Source organism: Astatotilapia calliptera, chromosome 17, assembly GCF_964374335.1.
Source record: "Astatotilapia calliptera chromosome 17, fAstCal68.1, whole genome shotgun sequence".
Lineage (NCBI taxonomy): Eukaryota > Metazoa > Chordata > Actinopteri > Cichliformes > Cichlidae > Astatotilapia > Astatotilapia calliptera.
In genome coordinates this window covers 6,335,653-6,357,583 of record NC_137438.1, presented here as the reverse complement: position 1 = coordinate 6,357,583, position 21,931 = coordinate 6,335,653, and the positions used below count along the sequence as shown (strand labels likewise).

The 21,931-nt window shown below is 38.3% G+C and overlaps 1 protein-coding gene across 2 annotated transcripts in view; it reads right to left on the bottom strand.

The window, feature by feature from the left end:
- Positions 1 to 21,397, bottom strand: part of jak1 (Janus kinase 1) — a 30,151-nt gene extending 8,754 nt beyond the window's left edge. Inside the window, exons 1-15 of one of the 2 annotated variants that reach the window (XM_026146091.2) lie at positions 21,117 to 21,397; positions 12,903 to 13,111; positions 11,306 to 11,429; positions 7,842 to 7,992; positions 7,306 to 7,469; positions 6,902 to 7,170; positions 6,029 to 6,144; positions 5,399 to 5,581; positions 4,729 to 4,886; positions 4,351 to 4,465; positions 3,666 to 3,864; positions 905 to 1,014; positions 488 to 640; positions 300 to 387; positions 80 to 207 (exon numbers count right to left, since the gene is read on the bottom strand). In XM_026146091.2, coding sequence (XP_026001876.2) covers positions 80 to 207; positions 300 to 387; positions 488 to 640; positions 905 to 1,014; positions 3,666 to 3,864; positions 4,351 to 4,465; positions 4,729 to 4,886; positions 5,399 to 5,581; positions 6,029 to 6,144; positions 6,902 to 7,170; positions 7,306 to 7,469; positions 7,842 to 7,992; positions 11,306 to 11,429; positions 12,903 to 13,104 — 2,160 coding nt within the window. In that variant the 5' untranslated portion in view covers positions 13,105 to 13,111; positions 21,117 to 21,397. The remainder of the gene's footprint in view (positions 1 to 79; positions 208 to 299; positions 388 to 487; positions 641 to 904; positions 1,015 to 3,665; positions 3,865 to 4,350; positions 4,466 to 4,728; positions 4,887 to 5,398; positions 5,582 to 6,028; positions 6,145 to 6,901; positions 7,171 to 7,305; positions 7,470 to 7,841; positions 7,993 to 11,305; positions 11,430 to 12,902; positions 13,112 to 21,116) is intronic. The other variant, XM_026146093.2, reaches the window with a different exon arrangement.
- Between the last annotated feature and the right edge of the window lie 534 nt (positions 21,398 to 21,931).

Here is a 21,931-nt window from a genome sequence, read left to right as displayed (position 1 = left end):
TAAAAGACGCTAATATTGACATTAATCCATGGCTAAAAACAAGTTTTCATGGACTGTGTCTTTTGTTCTCCTCTCTTACCAAGTAACTGAGGGCTGATGCCAACTGCAAGGCCACCTGGAACTTCCACGATGTGCTGAGTGGAGTCTGTTGTCTCCTCATAAACACATCCAGTGGTCCCAGCTGGACAAACTCCTCCACCATGATATCTTATGGTACACAAAGAGAAAGGTGTCAAAAACCTTAGCCACAGGAATAAGAACCTCATTAGACAACCACACCGCTTCTAATATGCACTTACTCTCCTGGTGGTGGACACACACTCCATAGAGCAGCACAATATGTTTATGGGACACTTGTTGCATCTTACTGGCCGTTTCAAAAAAAGCCTTTCAACAGAAAGACAAACATTTCAGTATGGTTAGATGTTACAGGATAGATACAATTTGATGGAATTTTCTGGGATGTTCCACATCTTTAGGAGCTCACCATGGAGATGTCCCTGTGTCCAGAACCCAGCACCTTTAGGACCACCTTGACTTCCTGGAAGGATGTATATCCTGCATCATCCTCCTCCTCACCCTTCACCTTCAGAGTGCCCGAGTAAATGTTGGTTTTTGTACCTATACCCAGGTGCTCCTCCTGGTTGACACAACAGAGAGCCCAAAAGATTATAGTGTAAAGTATTAAAGCAAAAGTATACCTCCTACAAGAAAGGTTTTTGCAGCATTTTATTACAGGTTTTTCAAAAACATCGTAACTCTCATTTCCACATACAAAAAAAACAGAGCCCGGACTATAAAATGCGACGGAATGCATTTAAAATAATGTAAAAAAGTGTAATTCTTTGATTTATTTAAAGAATAAACAAAAAAAGGAAACTAACACAGAAGAGAGAAGGAGTACCTGTTCAATGTCCTCTTTGAGAATGCGTGGGAAGCTGACTTGATTGCCTGGCATGTGTCTCTTAGGGGCTGATGCTCTGTTTTTGGTGGCCACGAGGAGATTTGAAATCTCTGTAACATAAAGAAAACAGATTTGATTGTAAGCATTACATATTAAAAAGATATACTTTAGATTCTTATTTTTGCGAACAACTGTGTGCCCTCATATAAAAATGGCCTGTCTGTCTGTTCTGTATTTATCATTTTAAATTCTGTTTAGAAAACTTTAAATCTACCTCTGTAGATGCTTTAATATATTTAATATATTACATATTATTGATATTTAATAAGATAAAACTACCATGCCTTTATTATCAAAATATACAAATATCCAATAACATTAAAAGTATAAGCAAGAATGATTTTTACAGTGAAGTATTGTATTTTACAAATGTACAGATGATCATATAGGCCCTGGCGTTCTGAATGAAAGAAGAACCGTGTTTAAATGTGGTAAAACGGGCATTCAAGAATTACGTCAATGTGGCAATGACGTGAACAGATATTCGTATTCGGCTACCATACTGATTCAGTTTATTTTTTGTGTATACAGAGACATGTGGGAGGAACAAGTGAAGATGTATCTTTGTGCCTGTTACCTATATGCATGTGTGTTTGTGGGTGTCTACTGCTGTGACAAAACCAACGCACTGTGGTTTAAGGGGGAAGAAAAAACCCAGCATCTGTGCTCCATCATTTCGGAGAGCATCTCGAGCACTATTCTGTAACATGCAATCTGGGTTTCATGCTAAAAGCCAAACACAGCCTGCACCCACATGTCCCATCAGATATTTTATATACTCCTCTAAAACCTCGCCTTAATCTAGATACTTACAAAGCAACACATACTCACCCACTCTTAAACCCTGCAGCATTTTTCACAATTTATCTTACTGTCAGAACAGATAAACAAAAACCTGCATAGAGCCAAAATAACAATAAATAAGTCAACTGCATGCTGTTCCCAGGAAGTGAGCATATAAGGGTGTTATTGTGGTAGACAGAGCGTTGTGTAACACCTTATAAATATTTTAGCAGAGACAACACAGCACTTCTGTCTATTGTCTTCCTCTAAAGCTCATCCCGACCAAAGACTAACCGAAAGCAGCCAGCATTTAGATGACTGTCTGAACCACAACACCCTGAACAAACACAAGCAGCCCAACACATCCATGCATAAATGGCTCTACCTTTCCCTGAGTGAAGTAAACACAAGAGCACTAGATTGGCTCCGGAAACCCACATTTACAACTCTCTTCCTCTCTGACACCATTTTACAGAGACAAACACACACACACCTGACCAGACCTGCTTCCCTTCACTCTCAGTGAGTCACCTAAACTTCAACAGCAATCCACAACTTAGAGTCTGCACAAAGTGCAAAACTGTCTTTTGATGTAAAAAAAATATACTGTTGGGATTCACTATAAAGCTGCAATGACAAATTTCAAATTAAAGTAATTAAGTAATTAAGTATTTCTATTTAAAGAGTAGTCCATGAAGAACGTGTCAGAAAGCACCAAAGCCACTGCTCATTGTTCCTCAGCAGTGCACACTCACAGAGCTCTGAAACATCCGAAACCAATTTTCAAGCTAAGCCATTATTATGACTTAGAATGAGCTAGAATTACGTCTCAATCTTACAATGATTTGTTGCCCAAAAGGTGGCTGTGAGTCACCCATGAAAAAAAAAAAAAAAAAAGGGAAATGCACGTTGAATTATTGATATAACTCGGGCAGGACCTCCTTGGATGAGGGTGTCTAGTGATAATGGCCGAAACCCCCAATGAATCCAAGGTCCACTGCTGATTATGTGTCCCACAATTTTTATATTGTATTCTAGATCAGATTACTAATCCCGAAACATAACCAAGTAAGGTAAAAAGAAACTTAAAAATGCCAGAATAGCTTGTGATAAAAGACTGAAACACCCTGTGAAGTTGAGGCACACAACGATGTGTCCCACTGGTAAAGTTTCCGGGCTGCCATTCCTCAAGACTGCTCAGTGTTCTTCTTCACATCCTGAGTCAGCTTAATCTAGAGACCAGCTGCAATAATCACCAATCGTACATGCAGTCTCCATAAATTTCAAACATTCTGACATTGTTTTTGTGTTTTCACCAGCTTCTCTTAGGTCTAATTAAGTTTTTGACCTGCTAATTTGCACCAATCTTGGCAAAACAGACTGATCGTTACTCATGTCTGTGCTCATATTTTTGTCTATTGTCAGTAGATGACACGCAGTTTTTATAATTGCGGTATCATGCCAATATATCCTGAAAACAAATATAAATCTAGCTTTATATCCCACTGAAAAAGAATGACTTGTTTCCCTGAGCTTTATAGGTCGAAAATCTGTTGTATGTCTGATCCTACCCAGTATTAAAGTTGGAGTTTGCCTTTTATGATGATGATGATGGAGAAAAGAACACACTGCATAGGCTTAACTGTGCCACATGTTTTACATGTACAATATGTATGAAAAAACCTGCTGTGAACCAGTGAAATTACTTTATTGTGTCATTAATTCAACACTGTTAAAATTACCATATGCAGTAAGACTGTGCATTAAAAATAGTCAATTTACGGATGTAAAATGCAGAGTTCCTATTCGTGTGTTTGTGTTATTATTCTTGTCTTGAAAATAATAATGTAAATTTGCAATGCTGTGAGCTTGTCTTCATTTACTGTGAATGCCATTGTTTATTTTTCATTAAGCTTACCTCTTGGCTGTGGGGGGCAGCAGCGGACCAACTGGAACTGAAGGTTGTCGCTACGCAGATTCTGGCCCTCCAGGTGCTCAAGCAGCTCCTTGAGAGTGGATTGTGATGTATCTGTGCCGTGTAGAGTGAAGGAACTGGGGGTAACCTCAATCTGGAAGTTCTTGTATTGGCGCACAGGACGAGACTCCCTCAAGTCAATCTGGATGAACAATAAACAATTTTTTCATTTTAAACAAGTAGTTCTTTTATCAACAATCAACAATTAAAAGACCCTCTATGAGCAAGCATTTGGTGACAGTGGGAAGGAAAAACTCCCTTTTAAAAGGAGAAGACCTCAGCCAGAACTAGGAGCAGGGAGGACAGCCATCTGCTGCAACCGCATGAGATTGAGAGAAAAGAGAAGAAAGCAGAGAGAAAAAACCCCGACAAACTATGGAAAAGGGCGCCAGAATTTAACAATCGCTAATTCTTCAGCTTTCAATTATTTTTCCTAAGCTTTTGAATGGCAAACAGGCTTGTAGAAATTTAACAGAGACCAACAAAGATGGCTGTGTGCTTGAATACATTTGAGGTCTACAGTGGTCCCCTCAACCCAAAATTGCTGTTCTCATTTAAAAATTAGTAAATAAAATTTAGGTAAGTAGTGTTTTGTGAATTTGTCAGTTAATCAGTAGATCTATAGTACCTCACTGCAAACCACAGTGATGATGATGTACTGGTATTCAGTACAGCTCCAGCGCAGGATGTAGGCGCCCTCCTCATTGCCCTCCTGGCGCAGTTTTTGGACGGCGTACTCCGTACTGCAAAAAGAAAAACAACGAGACATTTGATTTAACTGACCTGACCGGAGACAGCTGTTCAATCAAGATATCCCAGAAATATTAAGCTACAAGGAAAATTTGATGGAGGTTCTTATAGGAGCTTCTACTTTGACATTTTTCAGCCTGCGATGTGACTTAATCACCTTGTCCAGTAACATGACATGCAACAAATGATGAATTTGTTTGATAAAACTGCATGTGGCACATTCTCATCCTCCTCAAATAAAATTGCCAGTACAAACCTGATGGGTCCGTGGCAACCATTGGTGATGTTGTGTACCACTGAAGCCGGAGCCACCTCCTTGCACAGGTAGTGATGGGCATCCACAGTCAGCCTGAAGTACCCGTCCACAAGGGCTGCAAAGGACAGAGCCTCTGCCCTTGTATCCAACAGCAGCTCCTGAAAAGTGCAGAGACATCCAAAGAGTGATGAAGGAAAGCAGGAAGGGAAGAAGTAATCAAAGTAGCAGCTATTACAAACACTCCACAGCACTCTCGAGCCCTGTAGTATGAGCAGTGATGAATGACAAACTCAAATTTAATTTCACAATTAAGTATGATAAAATAATTTGTCATGGCTAATAAAATGTAGCGAGGCGCCATCTTTGATTTGGCAGGTGAAAAAAACAATACAAAAACAAAAACACAACCAATGTAGAGAATGCAAGAAACAAGCTACAGGGCTTCTCAACAATGAATCCTTATACAATTCTTATTTAAGATATTATTAATAACACTTTAATTGCAATTTCTGGTTTTACTTATAAATGAAAAGTTTTAAAATTTTAAGTACGCATTTGAGTAAACACTAAAGGAAAAACACACACACACACACACACACACACACACACACACACACACACACACACACACACACACACACACACACACACACACACACACTAGTCTCACCATCTTCTTGTTGTCCTGTTTATAGATGGTGACCATCGCCTCTTTGATGACAGTATGCGTGATCTCATGGAAGTCACAGAAGACCACCCAGCCTTCGTTTGCATCTTTCTTTTTGTCAGTCTTCTGTTTTGCATCATGTTTGTTCTTCTTTGACTTTCCTTTTTCTCTACAGGCCACAGACGACTGTTTACAAAGCAAACAAAGCAAACACACGGATATAATTTTTTCTTAGCCAATCTGAAAATGCTGCATCACCTTTTCAAAGTCTCAATGACATTCTGTAACAGATCTCAGTGCATCAGAGATGTATCGAGTGATTAAGCGATGTTAAAATAAAATGTTTTACTAAAATACTTTAAATATTACAATGTTTAACATTTAATATTTCTATTAAAGCCACTGATTACATTTATCAATTTTGCACACATTTCCTAACTTACTGAAGTTTGTATGAACTTGTTAACACCCACCAGTAAGTTAAGTTTTCCTCATTTGTTTATAAATTAAGGCCAGATTAAATGGGTGTGCCGTCTCTGGGATTCTCAAATAACAGGTTAGAGATCTGTCCACTACTTGTTTGCTACTCAATTTACCATTGTGAAACTAAAGGCCCTTGAGGTTTTTACTCACTGTAGTGGGTTTCGTCCTCCAGGAAATACCAGTGGTGCCGGTAACCAGGACCTGCATGTCACGGCTTGCCTCCATGTTCTGACTCTGAGCGTGTCCTAGACTCTGATTATAATATCCTGGAAACAGGTAAACATAGCAAACGTATATTGTAGTAGTTGCATAGAAACATAACATTTTACACAAAGATTGTTTACAAAATAATCTGTTATTAACTATGGTGACTTTATGTTTAAAAGGGAAAAACAAACAAACAAACTCAGATCCCCAGATTACTTTCAGTAATCAGCCCTATAGTGTTTTGTAATCTTCACATGTTATTTAGAAAAGTACGGGGTGTGGTCTACTAAGTAATAAGTGGGTTAATGTTACAATGTGTAAACATCCTCTTTCACTTTTGTTTTTTAGCCATTGCAAAAGTTCTCACTGTGTCTTGGGTATATTTGGATGTCAACAAGGTGCAAACCTTTTTTTCTCTCTCTTGCAGATCTGCTAGTGGGACACCACAGGGAGCCTACATGTAAACATACCAAACCACTGCCAACTATAGATCAATGCAGCTAATTAAACTACTGTCAGAGGACAGTAAAGACAAGCCGTTATCTCAGTTTTGTGGTAGAGTAGCAATTACAGTTTTCCTCATTATATGTATTATTCCCTGACTGGTCTCAAACTCTAACAGGGATTAACTCAGTAACTGTTTGAATCTTTCGTTACTCAAAATCTTCTGAAAAATTTGGGTCATGCTGGAAGTCAAAAAATAATATGCCAGGGTGCTTTTTTCTACAACCTGAGCTGTTGCATGTCACAAATCTGGAACACTCCCTGGGAAACTAAAATCATGATTAGCACCTTCTCACCACTCCAGTTACTTACCGTAGTAACTTCCATTGCAGAAGTCTCCCTCCTGAATTACACTAAGTGAAGAAGGCTCAAAAACCTCGCTGCCCATGCTGCTGACCAGACCCTCCAACGTGGCCAGGTACTTGATCTTCAGGTCGTATGTCGTGATGTTGCTGTCCTTTACTGTGCGACTGTTGAATTCAGTGAGGAATTTCTTGAACACGTTGTTGATGCGGATCCGTGTCAGAATGTTACGCTGCTTAATGTTGCGGTTCAGCGAATCTGGGATGAAACGTTTGTAGCTGGGAAATGGGGAGAGGAGGGGATCAAGACAGAATGCATAAACATTTTTGTCAATACAATAAAACACTGTGCTGCTGTCTGTATTTTAGTAGTAGGTGTCGTTTTTTTTGGCAATAATCAAAAAGCTGTGTTACCTGATTTCATGGGAAGCAGTGGACAGAGGCATTTTCTCGTTCATGGCGTAGTGAGTGATTGCAAGCACAGCCATGCCCAAACACTCGTTTTCTATCTCATGTTGCTCTGCCTCTGACTGGGGGCTCCTGAGTGGAACTACGCCAGTCTGAAAGTCATTTTGGCTCTGTGCAACAAATATACATTTATCCTTAGCAGATAATCAGACAAACAGCAAACACATCTGATCATAACAGAACTCTAATGGAAAACTGATTGTACACACTGTAAAAAAACCAAAAAAAAAAACATGAGTACCAGCTGATGTTGTTTTAAAATGAGCTTTCATTGATAATGTGTTTTCATGGGATTTTAAAGTAAAACTAAGAAGAAAATAACACACCAAAAACATTCAAATGTTAAGTTGAGTCAAAGTGGATCTTTCTGTGATCTGAGATATTATATTCTTGATACATGCAACAATAAATGGGTAAAAGCTTGTGTATACAAAAACCAGTATAATAATTCAGGGTCTAAACTAAACCTTGCAAGCACAAACCTGAGTAAACAGGTAAGTCAAGGAGTCAGCATCCAGTAACGGTGTTCCCTCTGGTATTTTCTGTGGGCTGTTTCCTTTGAGTTTACTGATGCAGTGCCTCCAGACATACGGCTCTCCTTCAATGGAGCTATGCCAGTTTCTGAAATAAAACCTGACAGCAGAGAGATAGAGGACTGGTTAACAGCACAGCATAAATACACATGAGGGAATTTATGGCTTTGGTTTCTTCGTTTTTCTTTTTATGTGGGTCTGCATCACATTACTGATGATGAGTGATTGAAATGTAAAACTGTCCATGCTGACTTTTACTCTGTTACTCTTTTAATCTGTCATCTCCATTTGACTTTCCAGTTAGCGTTTCAGTGCTGGGCAGTGACACCACCATCTCAGGTTTGAGGTTTTGGTTTTTTGGTTGTTGTTTTTTTTCTTTTACTTTTTGACCCGTTTTCCTGTTTTCTCTGAAACGAAGCAATTTTAAAGCTAGCCTGTGCTTTACAGAGGAAATACGTGTACACCATGTATCTGTCTACATCCTTCAAAGAACAACAATAGACAAAGGGCAATGCACAAAACAGTAGTAACCTAAATCAAAGCAACACTGAAAAATGAATGAAAAGAAGAGTAAGAAGTAATAAAACAAATAATGAGGGCTCAATAAAAGGTCATGAATTTAATAAAACCTGATAAAACTGATATATTAATACTGTCAAATATGCCATCCGATATTCTCTAATATTACAACTTTTTAAAAAAAAGATCTGCATCTACGCTCTGTTTTGCTACTTTCTGACCTTATATAAATCTATCCTGATGGTATTTTTATCTTTGTGTGTGCTTTGTTTAGACCATGTTCATATCATGATATGATCATAATAACTCACTTGTTTTTAGGTGGCTGCACTTTGATACAAGAAGCTCATACACAAAATATGCACCACAGTTAGGCTCTATGTACACTTGATTTTCCCTCTACTAGCTATTGCCAAAACAGAGCACAGATAAAGAGGAAGTGTAACTGACACCACAGTGGGTTTTTTTCCTCTTTGCATGACATGCTACTCAAGTTGTGAGTAGCACAGTACAGTGGGGTAGTAGAGTCAAGTACAAATATGGCATTATTTTACTGGTTTTAAAAAACTGGCAAAATAAACTCTTCACTGAAGTATTCTTCACTGGGTCGAGTCTGTTGCAATACTTTGCCATTATCACGCGAAATGGTCGAACAAACTGCTTTCTGTTCCTATTTTTAGTTCCTTTTATAGCTGTTGTAAGACTATATTATTTTATGAGCAGCAAAACAACTCCCTCACTCACCTTGACCTTCAGCTGAGTCCTGTGTTGGTTTTCCTTTCTCTTTTTTTAAATAAGGTCTAGCAAATGTTTCATTTCAATTTGGGGTTCAAAACACGCCACAGTAACAACAAATTCTCGCTGCAAAAACTAAAGCTGTAATCCAGAAATGACCAAACTCCCCAATCAATCACAAATATATCATTTGGTCCAGACATTTTTATTCTATTCTATTATTGTGAAATATCTTATCCTATCGTCTTACTTAAAGAGCACTCGTATTTATGAAAAAATGTCTGATGCTGACAAGTTTTTGTTTTAAATCAGAGCACACAGAATGGCTTACAAGTACAGAAAAAACCATATAAGGAAGCAATTCTGCCCTATCCAGAAGTCTGAATTCTTAGCTTGTGCTAAACAAAAGTGAAACAAAATAATTTAGTCTTAATAGTGTCTTTGGGTTTTTGGGACATGGTTGCTTTAATACAGTTTGAACCACTGCTCTATCCCAACAAGCGAGGAGAGATTCCATACCTAATTGACAGTGTTCCTAGCTAGGAGGAGGCAAGTCAAGGTTCCCGTCTTTAATTTCTGCCTGAGTTGCAATGCCCAGATTCCAGCACCTAATATTCTGTCTGGCCTGTAAAGACTTGGTTGGGTCCCCTGACAACCCCCTGATAACCAGCTAGGACAAGTTGCATACTGCATGATGCTCTGAGATGTAAGCTATAATCTCGCTTTTTAGCCCATACCTCTTGAGTCAGGCTTTATCGGGCTCGGAGCATCATACAGTATGCAACTTGTCCTAGCTGGTTATCAGGGGGGTTGTCAGGGGACCCAACCAAGTCCCTCATATTAGCTAGGAGGGATTACAGCTTAGCAAACTATGTCGAGCTTAAAGTCAGAGTATTATGTGTTGCGAAAGACCACGTTAACCTGCCCCTGACCAGTTACGGTTTAAAATCAGCTGAAAGCACAAGCTGACTCTTTCATTTACGGCATGTTCTAAATACAGTCGAGTCGCTATAGGGGAAATATGTTTTATATGTGAAAACTGTTAAGCTGTACCTTAATAGAACCATAGAATTAATTACAAACTGTGTTGCATTGCATAATACAGAACACATGCTAAGAATACCTGTTCAGTCAATAAAAATAATTTCCCTTTGATCTTCTTTGTCAGGTTATGGGGCAATAATATTTCATTTTTAAATGTCTCCAGTTCAGAGCTCTAATGTGCAGTCATCACCTTAGCGAAAAAAACAAAACAAAAAAAACCCAACAATAGCCCCAAGTGCACTTTCAGGAATAAAATAATTAACATGAATGACCCATGAAATGCCCCTTTTTATGTGAGTATGCACAGAGCCTGAAGCAAATTGTGCTGCTTTACAGAGAAAGTTTATAATGTGAAACCCGTTGCTTCCTGCTGGGGTTTTAGATTTATCAAGTCAACTAAAGCAAAGAAAGCCTGGCAGTGTTTAACTTTATTTGCAGTATTCTCTTCTGGTATCACGAAATGTACACCCTCTGATACAATACAGGAAACAATTCACATATGATAAAAAATTAGAGTATTCAACTCCAGAGTAGGGATGGGTATCGTTTAGGTTTTATTTTATTTCTGCAAAATGATAAGCACCGTCCAGCCGCACGCACGAGGCGATACGCACTAACTCACTAATGGAGATTTACCACACCCGCAGTAGATGTGCTCGGTGTGAGGTTTTGTAGCAAGCTATCAAATACGGTGCATTTCTCGGCTTTAAAAAAAAAACGCTATGTGTCGCCAGGTGTTTCATCAGATTTGAGGTGTTACCTCCTTTGCACAGTATCAGCTTAAAGCACTTGTTGCAGGCTGCTGAGTTTGCATCTTTTGCTGTGAAGTACAGCCAGACTTTTGACCGCATCACCTTGGTCATTTTTGATCTGTAGCTCTGCTCTAAAAGAACGTACGTACCTGGGCCTGCCTACTATCCTTGGAAAGGTAAAATGATTGGCTAGAATCCAAAGTGTATGACATCTCAGGAAAAAAAAAAACAAGCACCGAAATGTGCGCTGCTTTTCGGTCTGGTTACTACCGTTTATGTCAGAATTAGTGCCATAATGGCACCGGATATCGGTACCCATCCCTACTCCAGAGCGCTCATTTGCTGCCGTGACATCATTCTTACCTCATGCGATAGTGGAACTTGATACTGGTTTCATCTGTGACCTCGAACTCGTAGTTTGGGGGATACCAAGTGCCAGTGAGCTCATCGTACAGGGCAAATAGGTTATGGCACAAGGGAGAGATAGCTGAGAGACAGAAAAGCAGAGGGGGAGGGGGGGGGGGGGGATCAATAGTCAGGCTATTAGAATAATGACATTGGAAGAGGATTACAGCCTGTTTAAAGAGAGTGTTTAAGAGATATGGAATACAATCTGCTTCTAAACAGACACATAGAGAGCATAGACCACTATATCGTTGCAAAAGATGAAATGTTTTATGACTCGTAGAAAAGGCTCCACTCTGTCCATCTGTTGTTCTGACTTGGGATGTGCCAGTCTGATATCTGGATCAGATATCTGGTTGGATCCCGAATAGCTGGATAAGATACTGGAGACAATGCACTGATCTACAGCATTTCTATTCAATTCAGTTCTATTTAGTTAACTACACCATGCAACGGCAGCAGAGTACTGGCTGTTAGCCAGAGTGCTAACATAGCATGGAGGAAGCTGGCAGTAAAAGGACAGCAGTTGGGAGACATTTCACACTACAGAGCTACATTTGCACAGCAGCAACAACAGCTTTTATTTCGTATGTTTCATATGTTTTTACTTTCACCTCACACTTGGGTGAAAGTGAGTTGTTGCAGGTAAAAAGCTGCAATGATGATATTGATATCTTTCTTACTCCTTCTTACAGCCTCACATTTAAACATTGTTCACATTTGTCTGGATGTCACCAAAACTGAAGCTTCTGGTACCTTTCAATACCAAAGTTCCATAAAGTATCATGTATGTTCCTGGTTCTCAGTATCAAGTTTGAAATCCCACCATTGTGACAATGGAAGCTAGGCAGCTAACAGTATTATTGTTTAGTTAGAGAAATAAATGTGCATACATGTAAAGGCAATGAGACTGTTTAAGAGACAACGAATATAATCTGGTTCCACAACTGTGGTTCAGGGGGTTGGGAAGCTCATCTGTAACCGGAAGGTTGCCGGTTCGATCCCCAGCTCTTTCTGTCCTGGTCGTTGTGTCCTTGGGCAAGACACTTTACCCTACCGCCTACTGGTGATGGCCAGAGGGGCCGATGGCACAATATGGCAGCCTCGCTTCTGTCAGTCTGCCCCAGGGCAGCTGTGGCTACAACTGTAGCTGCCTCCACCAGTGTGTGAATGTGAGAGTGAATGAATAGTGGAATTGTAAAGCACTTTGGCTGCCTAGAAAAGCGCTATATAAATGCAATCCATTATTATTGTTATTATTTTTAAACAGAGACAAAAAGAAGTGTACTTTTGCTTAATATACTTTTCTGATTTTGACAAAATCTAAAACTTGACAGTCAGCATATGTAAGATTGCACGCAATAGGTATAAGATTAAAGCTAATCATTATTAATAACTTTATGCTTTTGTCTTTTGAATCTGGATAACCCATTTTACTATATACTATATTCAGTTACAGAGAAAAAAGGAAAATACACTCTTAATTACTGCAACAGGAAAAGATTAAATCAAAGAACTGGCAAATGACAATTCTGTAAACAAGTCAGCCACTTACAGCATTTCTTGGCAGCGTCCACGCAGAGGTTCTCAGCAGTGTAGTGGCCTTTTGGGTATTTCAGTGGGTCAATGTCAAGTCTGTAAAAGTGGATTTCCAGGCCTTTAATGGAAGCAGGTGAGGAAGAAGTCTGGGGTTTCCTAGGTTTCCTCATCTTCAAACAGAGTTGCCTGCCCAACTCCATCACGTACAAAGTTGGCATTCAGACCCTAAAGAAGTGAAATTAAAAAAAAAAAAAAAAAAAAAACAGAAAAAAGGGGGTAGGGGTAGGAAGTGGGAATGTTAGAATCACATTTGGAAATTCTTAAAATTTTGGTCTGTGGAGAGGAAAACTGTGAAAATTTACTGTGCTGACAGAATGAAGAACAGGTAACTCATACAAGCTTCATGTACCACAGGTTCCTAATGATTATTTCCTGTTTCTAGTTGAGGAACAGATATTTTGCATCCTCTGCCACTGTCAGGGATCACATATTCAAACTATAATATTTAATCTAATTAATATTTTAGTTATTTTGTAATGTGTTACTCTGTACATATTTTAATATACAGTTTTTGTTCTCTGGCAGCTCTAATGCTATAACATTGTGACCATAGTCACATGATAACTCATTGAAAACTTCAATTATATTCAATATTCTACTAATGGTCACAGCTTTTCAAACTTTAGTTCTTCTTACTTAGTTGTATTGCCTTAAAGGAAGTTCACTATCTTAAACTAATTACTAAATAAAATCATTATAAGCTTGAGAGCACCACAAGAACTAACTTTGCAGTTACTTAACAGTCATTCCCATTACAGCATAAGTAATTATATAACGTTATTGAACACAACAGCAACCTGGTCTTAAAGTCAGCCAGTCAAGACAAACCGCTCAAGTTCAAAGTGAAAAAAGGTGACTTAAGTGGCATGGATGTTTATATCACATAGGCTGGGCTGACAATTACTTATATTCAACAGAACCATGTCTATGGTTTACAGAAAAAATATCCATTGAGTGGCAGTTCTGCAGAAGTGTCTTGTAGTTGTCAGTGTTGATTGGCCAGACTGCTTCGATTTGATGGGAAGGCAACGGTAACTAAAATAAAAACGTGTTACAACCAAGGTATGTAAAAGAGCATACTTTGAAGAGCAACATGTGAAACCTTGAAGCTGGCAGGCTAAAGCAGCAGAAGACCATAATGGGCACCACTCCTGTAAGCTCAGAACAGGAAACTGAGGCTACAATTCACAGGGCTCACCAAACTTGGACAATAGGAAATTGGAAAAATGCTGTCTGGTCTTGTGAGCCTTTATTTGTCCTGCAACTTCCAGATGGTTGGGTCATAATTTGGAAAACCTTCCGTTCTGCCTTAAACCAAAGATTCAGGCTGCTGCTGCTGCTAGTGGTGGTGTGGGGGATTTTCTTTTCTTAGTGCACTTAGGGGTCATTATTACTAACTGACCGTTGTTCAAATACCACAGTCTACCTGAGTATTGCTGCTGTCCATCCCTGTATATACCACCATGTATGCATTTCATTTAGATTTCCCAAACATGAAAATGAGATCACTGTACACAAATGCCATTCACAGCTACTAGTAGGTCTCAACCCAATAGAGCATTTTTGGGATGTGGTGGAACGGAAGATTTGCAATCAACTGTTCTGCAATAGCGGAGTGATGCAATCATGTCAATAAGAACAAACAACTCTGAGGAATTTTTCTAGCACCTTGTTGAAATCATGCCTATCATAATAAGATGTGCTGAACAGAACAGGTTAGGTTTAGGATTTAAAATGTAAAGTGTCACATTTTCACCAATTCTTTTTTTGAACAACATGGTCTACGTGCTATATAGATTATTTAATGTTGGCAGAGCCCAGGAGAACCACTACTATGACATGTTCAATTCAATTCAATTCAATTCAATAAAACTTTATTGATCCTGAAGGTTGACCCCGAAGGAAATTGGGTTAAGGCTGCCGACCTTTGCCAGCGCCGACTTACCCTTCTGACCATACATACATTACACAAACATCACATGGGGAAGACAGGTCAGAGAGGTATAACAATGGAAAATGCACCACATGAGGAAAGATAAGGAGAAAAAAAATAACTCCCCCCAGACTGAGCTTCAACAGGGAGATCAGTTTGAGAACAGAAAAAAACACCTCTGCACATGAAAAAAAAACTCTAAATACGCCAAAGAAACACATGACAAGCAACAGGGGTGGGTAAAGGGTGAGAGACAGCCGATTTAGACAGTACATCCGGGCCTGCAGCCTGTGCGCTGGTCTCCTTGATCCACCGTCAGCATTGGAAGGGAATAAGCGTCGAAGGCGTTTGGAAAGGGAGGGGGATGAGTGTGTGCATATCAGTGTATATGTATGTGTGTGCGTGTCCAGAGTTCAGCTGAGACAGTGTCCTTCACCCTGCTAGGCTAAGTAAACAGTCTTCCAGCCAACCCAGGTGGCCTGGATGTTCTTCACATCTTCCAACAGGACAACACGTTCTCACTACAGAAGCAGACCAACAAACCAAGAGAGTATGTGTTTTAAGACCCCAGAGAGCCACGAGATTTGAAATCACAGCACTTTCTAGCAGATTCCCGTACAGCAAGTGGGGAAGGGCTTTAACCATGCAATGCTTGAGTCAAGTGCACATACATCAACCAGCATGCAGCCTGTTTCAGTTGCTCCTGCTTTTTCTCTTTACTTTCTTATTTATTTCTTTGTCCTTTACTTAGTACTTAGACTGTTTGTCTACATAATTTCCTCAGTGATTATTAAAGTATTCTGATTGTCAGTTTTTCACCACAAGAACTTCTGCTCTCAACATACACAATTAACAAAACAATTAACTATTATTCAGCATGGAATACAACACACTTCTAAATAAAATATTGCATAAAAGCCCAGGCACGAGAGCAACGATTATTGGAAAAAAAGACAAACTTGAATTTAACCTTAAAGACTGAATTAAGCCTCACTTGACAAATTAAGAACAAAAAGGTCATCAGGAGCAAAGCACAAAATAATATTTGGTTTCTGGAATTTGCTGCCAATACTTCACGTATACGCCATGATGAGCTTGAGCAACTTTGAGTTTTTTGTTTACCGAGAGATATCAACATCCTGCAAGAAGCTGACATTCCAGCAATCCCACCTCACCACAACTCAGCACCCAGCTTAGGCACACAGCAGTACCATAACTAGCCTTGTTCTCAGTTAACTCAGTTTTCTGTATTGATACAATTAAAAATTCACTGTATTGCTGCATTTATCAACTATGCTGCACATTTTTCCCTGCATGCTCTCGTTTCAGAGTCATTCGTTAATCATATTTCTTTGTTTTTTTATTGTAGCATTAAAAATAAATATTTAACATTTAATTGCGTTTGTTTATCTATTTACGTCTCAGTCTCTTTGTAGCCTCTATTTAGAGAAAATTTCCCTTCTAAAGTTTCTTTTAGCTACTTAAAAGAGAAAAACTTCCATTTATTAATCATTCTAGGGCTACGCTTCATAATGCTGACCTCCTAACGCTATATATCCCTATCAAGCTCATATCCGTATATATTACTGTTATTATTATTGGTGGTGGTGTTTAATAATTCCACTCAATGCCATATCCCCCGCATTAAGCTTGTTTCCCCTACACCAGCTTTCATCTAGCACTTATAATTTCTCATCACTTTTCATCACTGTTACAGCTGAGTTTCTTAAGAAGAGAATTTCAATGACTCATTCTTTTTATTTGTAACTCAGGCAGTGTTCCTCTGAGCACTGAGTGTGTGAATGTGAGAGTGAATGAATAGTGGAACTGTAAAGCGCTTTGGGTGCCTAGAAAAGCGCTATATATATGCAATCCATTATTATTATTATTATTATTATTACTTCAGTTATCATCAGTACTTTAGAAAGTCACTATCCCTTTTTTGTTTCATATTAAAATGTAAAAATGCATAAGATGTATCTATGAGAAATACATTTTACAACAAACAAAGTTCATCCTAATGATAAACACAGTTTATCATGAAGTTTATCATAAAGCAAACACAAATGACATGGCAGCAAACTTGTGACACCAGTTCGATGAGGCTTTTGCAATGATTACGCCACTACTTTCCACAGCAGTTGAAAAAACAAATTGTTAAGCGCTGGTTCCCTCGGTAACTTCACGTCTACATTATGTCTGAAGAATTTTTTTTTCACTGAACAAAACAAGACCTTGGAAGAGTTTATGATGTTACGATTGTCTGACAGTAAAAGCTGAATTTTCTGAGGTGTAGTTAAAATTAAAAGTCTTCACAAAAGTCAGAACAAAGAATGCCTCTACTTGTGCCCACATTTTCATAGAAAAAAAAAAAGACAGAATGTGTTGCCTTAAAGCTGCAACAGTGGATGTATTAGTCACCACCAGCCTTGTCGTTAATGTTCCCCTGTGATGTTCTGCAGACAAGAGTCATACTTGACACAAGCACTGTAGCCCTAACCTTTCTCAACATTATCCATCTATGTGTGACAATGCAAAAGTCAAAACCAATCCCATTAAACTGCCATTAACCTGCCAACTCCCAACCCAAATACAAAGTCCAATTGCGCGTGTGTCCAAGTGTAACAATAAAGTAATTAACAGTTCTTTTTTTCCAGCATTTCTAATAGTAACACATTTAAAGGAAACTATATTGTTCACTACACTGAGAAAGGAATACTTTGAGCAATGCCCTGATATGATTCATGTGTGAAAACCACTAGCAATATAGCTTGACGGGACTCCTCTAACTGCAATTCAGGTTCTTATTCTATTGGAGAAGTGAGTTCTATTCACGTTGTATCAGGTATTGACGAGTTCTGTTGAATGTGGAAAATGATGAGGCAATGTAGTTAAGATATTTGTTAGAAAAGTTAATGTCAAGACATGCTCAGCATGTGATGCATACTTTGCTACCTGTGCTCAAAGTATTACGAACAACAGAGTTGGAGGTGGACAAACTATGGGACGAAACCATTTCCTGATTTCCCCAAGTATATGTTGTATAACGAAAAACACATTTCCCACCGACATCCTTATGTCTGTGATATGTCCACACAGGTCAACATAATACAGACTATTATACAGGCTAGACATGTTTTTACTTACGTTCCTATAAACTCAATTACATTTGAAATGTTGTGTGGATCACTTAGGCAGCATAGGGCGCTAAATGCACACTTTACATTACTGTATAACTTACAGTTCATGCATTAACCATCCACAATGAATCCAAAATGATGAAATCACTGGTCACTTTTCCCTAACTACTGAAAACTAAGACTGTCTGATTTAAAATGGATTTAAATATGGATTAAAAGCACCATGGGAACAAATTCATGTGAATATCAAGAAAGTGAAAATGGAAAAAAAGAGCTTTTTTCCCCCCCTATGACATTCTACTGTTGCATACATGTACTATAGCTGCATTCAAGCAAGCACAGGTGTTTATGAGTTTTATGGAGTGCAATTAAAATGTTACTTGGATTATCAGATGGAGCTCCAGTGCTACACGTGCAAATAAGAGCATAGCCTACATTGTCAGTGTTTGCAAAGACCAAAATCCAAAGTCCTTCATGGGACAAATTTTGTAAACCAGTGCTTGCCAGTAGACTGCTGGAATCAACCTATTATATCAGAATCAAACTAAAGGAAGTCAAATGGTCCTACCTGTGACTGAGTACACAGGCCACACAATTGCCTTCCCTAGTCTGGGCCTCACACCCCACCGGATGATGTGGTTTCTCTCACCATCTCAATACCTTTTCTTTCTTTTTCAGTTGAATTCTATTCAAATGTCAAGTACATTCGGTGCCCAAGACAAGTTTTTTAAAGGGAACCTATTCAGCTCATTTGCAGTTTACAGTTGGCTCTACAAAGTAGCTTTGCTTCATAATTCAAAATAATGATAATAATATCCATCTTATTTTGGGGATCCCCTATGTTTATCCTGTCAGTTAAAAAAAATCCTTTTTAGCTCCTCACCCATTTCATTATGGGTTTATAATCAGCTCAAATGATTAATCAGTTAACAAATAATTGGTCTACTGATCAACAACTTTTAGCTATAGCTCAATTACAGTTTAATTATTAATGCTGTAAGACCAAGAAGTACTGGGTTCTGACAGCAGTATTAATCCATTATAAGGGTCTAAGGAAAGTCAAGCAATTAAAAGATCATTTAAGTGGTGCCCAATTCTACGAAAGACTTAAATTTTACTTTCTGTTTCAGATGATTCACATTCAATCCGTTACTTTTGTCATAATCATATGACTTGTGTCTAAGCCACAACACAATGAGTCAAAAGATAAAAGTATTTTCATAGACTGTTCATTAACCTGGCTCTGTTTTATTTTCTGTTAACTTATGGAAGCATGACGAAGTGATTGGATGGCAAGGGATACAGACTTTGTTTTTATTATAGGTTAGTTATTATTTTTGAATCCTATGTTATGTAGTTTAGAAGGTGAAAAAAATACATTCCAGACCACATTTTTTAAACATTTATCAGTATGGAATTAATAGAATTAAATCTTTACCATACAGTACCTGCACTTAAGATTTCAGAAGAAACTAATAATAAGACAGAAAAGAAGTAGGTAATGAGTGAAACTAAACTTAAAACAAAAAGAAAAAAAAGGAAGGACCATTTTGTAACAATTTTTAATTAGGTATCAATAATGTGTTACATAAGTGTCTCACTTAAATAACAATACAGAGAAACTCAAATATGGTCAAGCATTACCATCAAAAGTGCCACTTAGCTATCAGGAGAAAAAGTCATCATAACTTTCTCTTTGATGTCAAATATCAGGGTGAATACCAAAAGGTGGGCATACCGAGATCAACAATATCAAAGTAAAGTTCAACTGTGATCACGTTTCCATATGTATGCACATTAAAAAATGTCATCAATAATATTTTTGAATTACACTAATCTATTCATCATTTTTGGTTATCATTGCAGATAAATCTGCTGCTTGTTCAATCTGATCAATAAATTTTTGACCAAAAGTACAGCTGGGGAAAAGCTCTAGGAACTATATTCTAATTAATGTTCAACATGCCTCTTTGGTTATGTGTTTTTTTGTGTGCTGTGGATCAAAAAAAAAAACATGTGCCCACCTCTGTCAGCCTCAAAGCCACTTACCTTTCACTGCGTGGCTTTATTTTACTTAATGTGACATTTCCAGCCTGAAACAGGAGTTTATTTTCACTTACTATCACTGGACCAAAGGCTTCTGCGTCAGTTAATTGTCTGGTCTACTGTGTGGGTTATACAAAACGTCAAAAATCGTGGGAAAGACCCATCACGAGTTCCCAGAATCCAAGCTAAATGTCTTGTCTACAACAATGAAAAAAAAACAACAACAACAAAACAACGGCAGTAGCATAAATCACAAACAGGAAAACAGAAATAATCACATTTGAAAAGATGAAACTAGTGGCTTTGTCATTTTGCTATAAAAAAAAGAAAGAAAAGAAACGTCTTTTTAAAAAAAAACGTGTAGATTTGATTTATAAACTGATCAGTCGACTGTAGTGTACTAATTTCATGTGGAGGATACAAAATTAATCCCACATGTGTTTGTTCTCTTCTAATGAATACAATTCATAAAAATGCCGAAGCCAATCATTTTATGTAATTCTGCCTTTTCTGTGTTAGTCACCTCTGGGTCCACTTTGTCAGATACAAATCCTGAGATTAACCATTATTACCAAATCCTTTATAACAATCATAAACACAGAGTATCCATGTCAATCTAATCCACGATTTTCCTTGACATGTTGTTAAATGTTTAATGGAACATAATGGACTCTTTTTGTATATTACGGTAAATCGGATTACATAAATTGTGTAATACATGTGCTAATAATTCGTCCTCGCTTTCCTTAAGCCTACTTATCCTTCACCGTACTTCTGTATTGTTTAAATAATATAATTATAGTTTAACCCATCTTCCTGTATTGTGACAGGGACAATGGAGGCGGTGCCATTCCTATCAAGTGCATTGACGTTGGTTAACGTGAGCATGCTAGCTAGTAAGTTAACTTAGATTGCCAAAGAAAAGCCCAACGCCAACATTTTTACTCTTGGCAGCATCGGAGAATGATGATAAACGACAGGATGTGTTTAACAGACCAGAAGACGTGCTCTGTGTTCGACGGAAATATTTAATAAACGGTTATTTACTCACCTACCAAGCTTGGCCAGACAGCTGGCAAGTTACTTCCGTTTCGTTTTGTACATTAGACGCGTCGACCAAGTCGGTGCGCTTTCTCTAAAAGCTTCGTGAGTATCAGATGTTGTATATTAATTCCAAAACGTCCCAAAAAAGTATAAATATCCCAAAGAAAAGCGGTGCGAAGTTAATTCCACAGTCTTCCCCCGTTAGTATACCGTATTTTCTGGCGGTGGAGAAAACAGCCTTCCTCGACTCTAGCTCTAACCCTTCCTGACAAGAAACGTCCCCTTCCCGAAAACGACGCAGTGGCTGGCGGTAAAAGCCGGCAGCTGATTGGCTGTGAGACCTTTCACTGGAGATGACGACACAAGTCCTTGAGCGGCGATAAACATAAATTAAACTGTTATTCACACTTTCTGAGCATTGTGGGTTACTTACAGCCGCAGATTTAGCTTAAACGACGTGATGATGATGATACAGAAAGAAAAAAAACTCAAGTAAAATTAAACAATGAACTGATGTATTTATTAACTGCATTTAATATCTTCGATGCAAAAATGCCAAGGAATGTCAGTAATGTAAGTGACTATGCAAAAGTAAAACCCAGCTTTCACTCATCCTCTTTCTTATCCGCTTACAACTATGGAAGACGCATTTAGATTCTCCATCTAAGAACCAATACAACACTGTAAAATTAGTCCATTACAAGCCATGCGTTTAAAGCTTCTTATAGGTTAAGTGAATGAGCAAAGATTTATATAAAAAAGAAAGATTGGGAATTATATTAAAGTATTCAAACGCATTATTCATCACTTGTAACTGCTGTG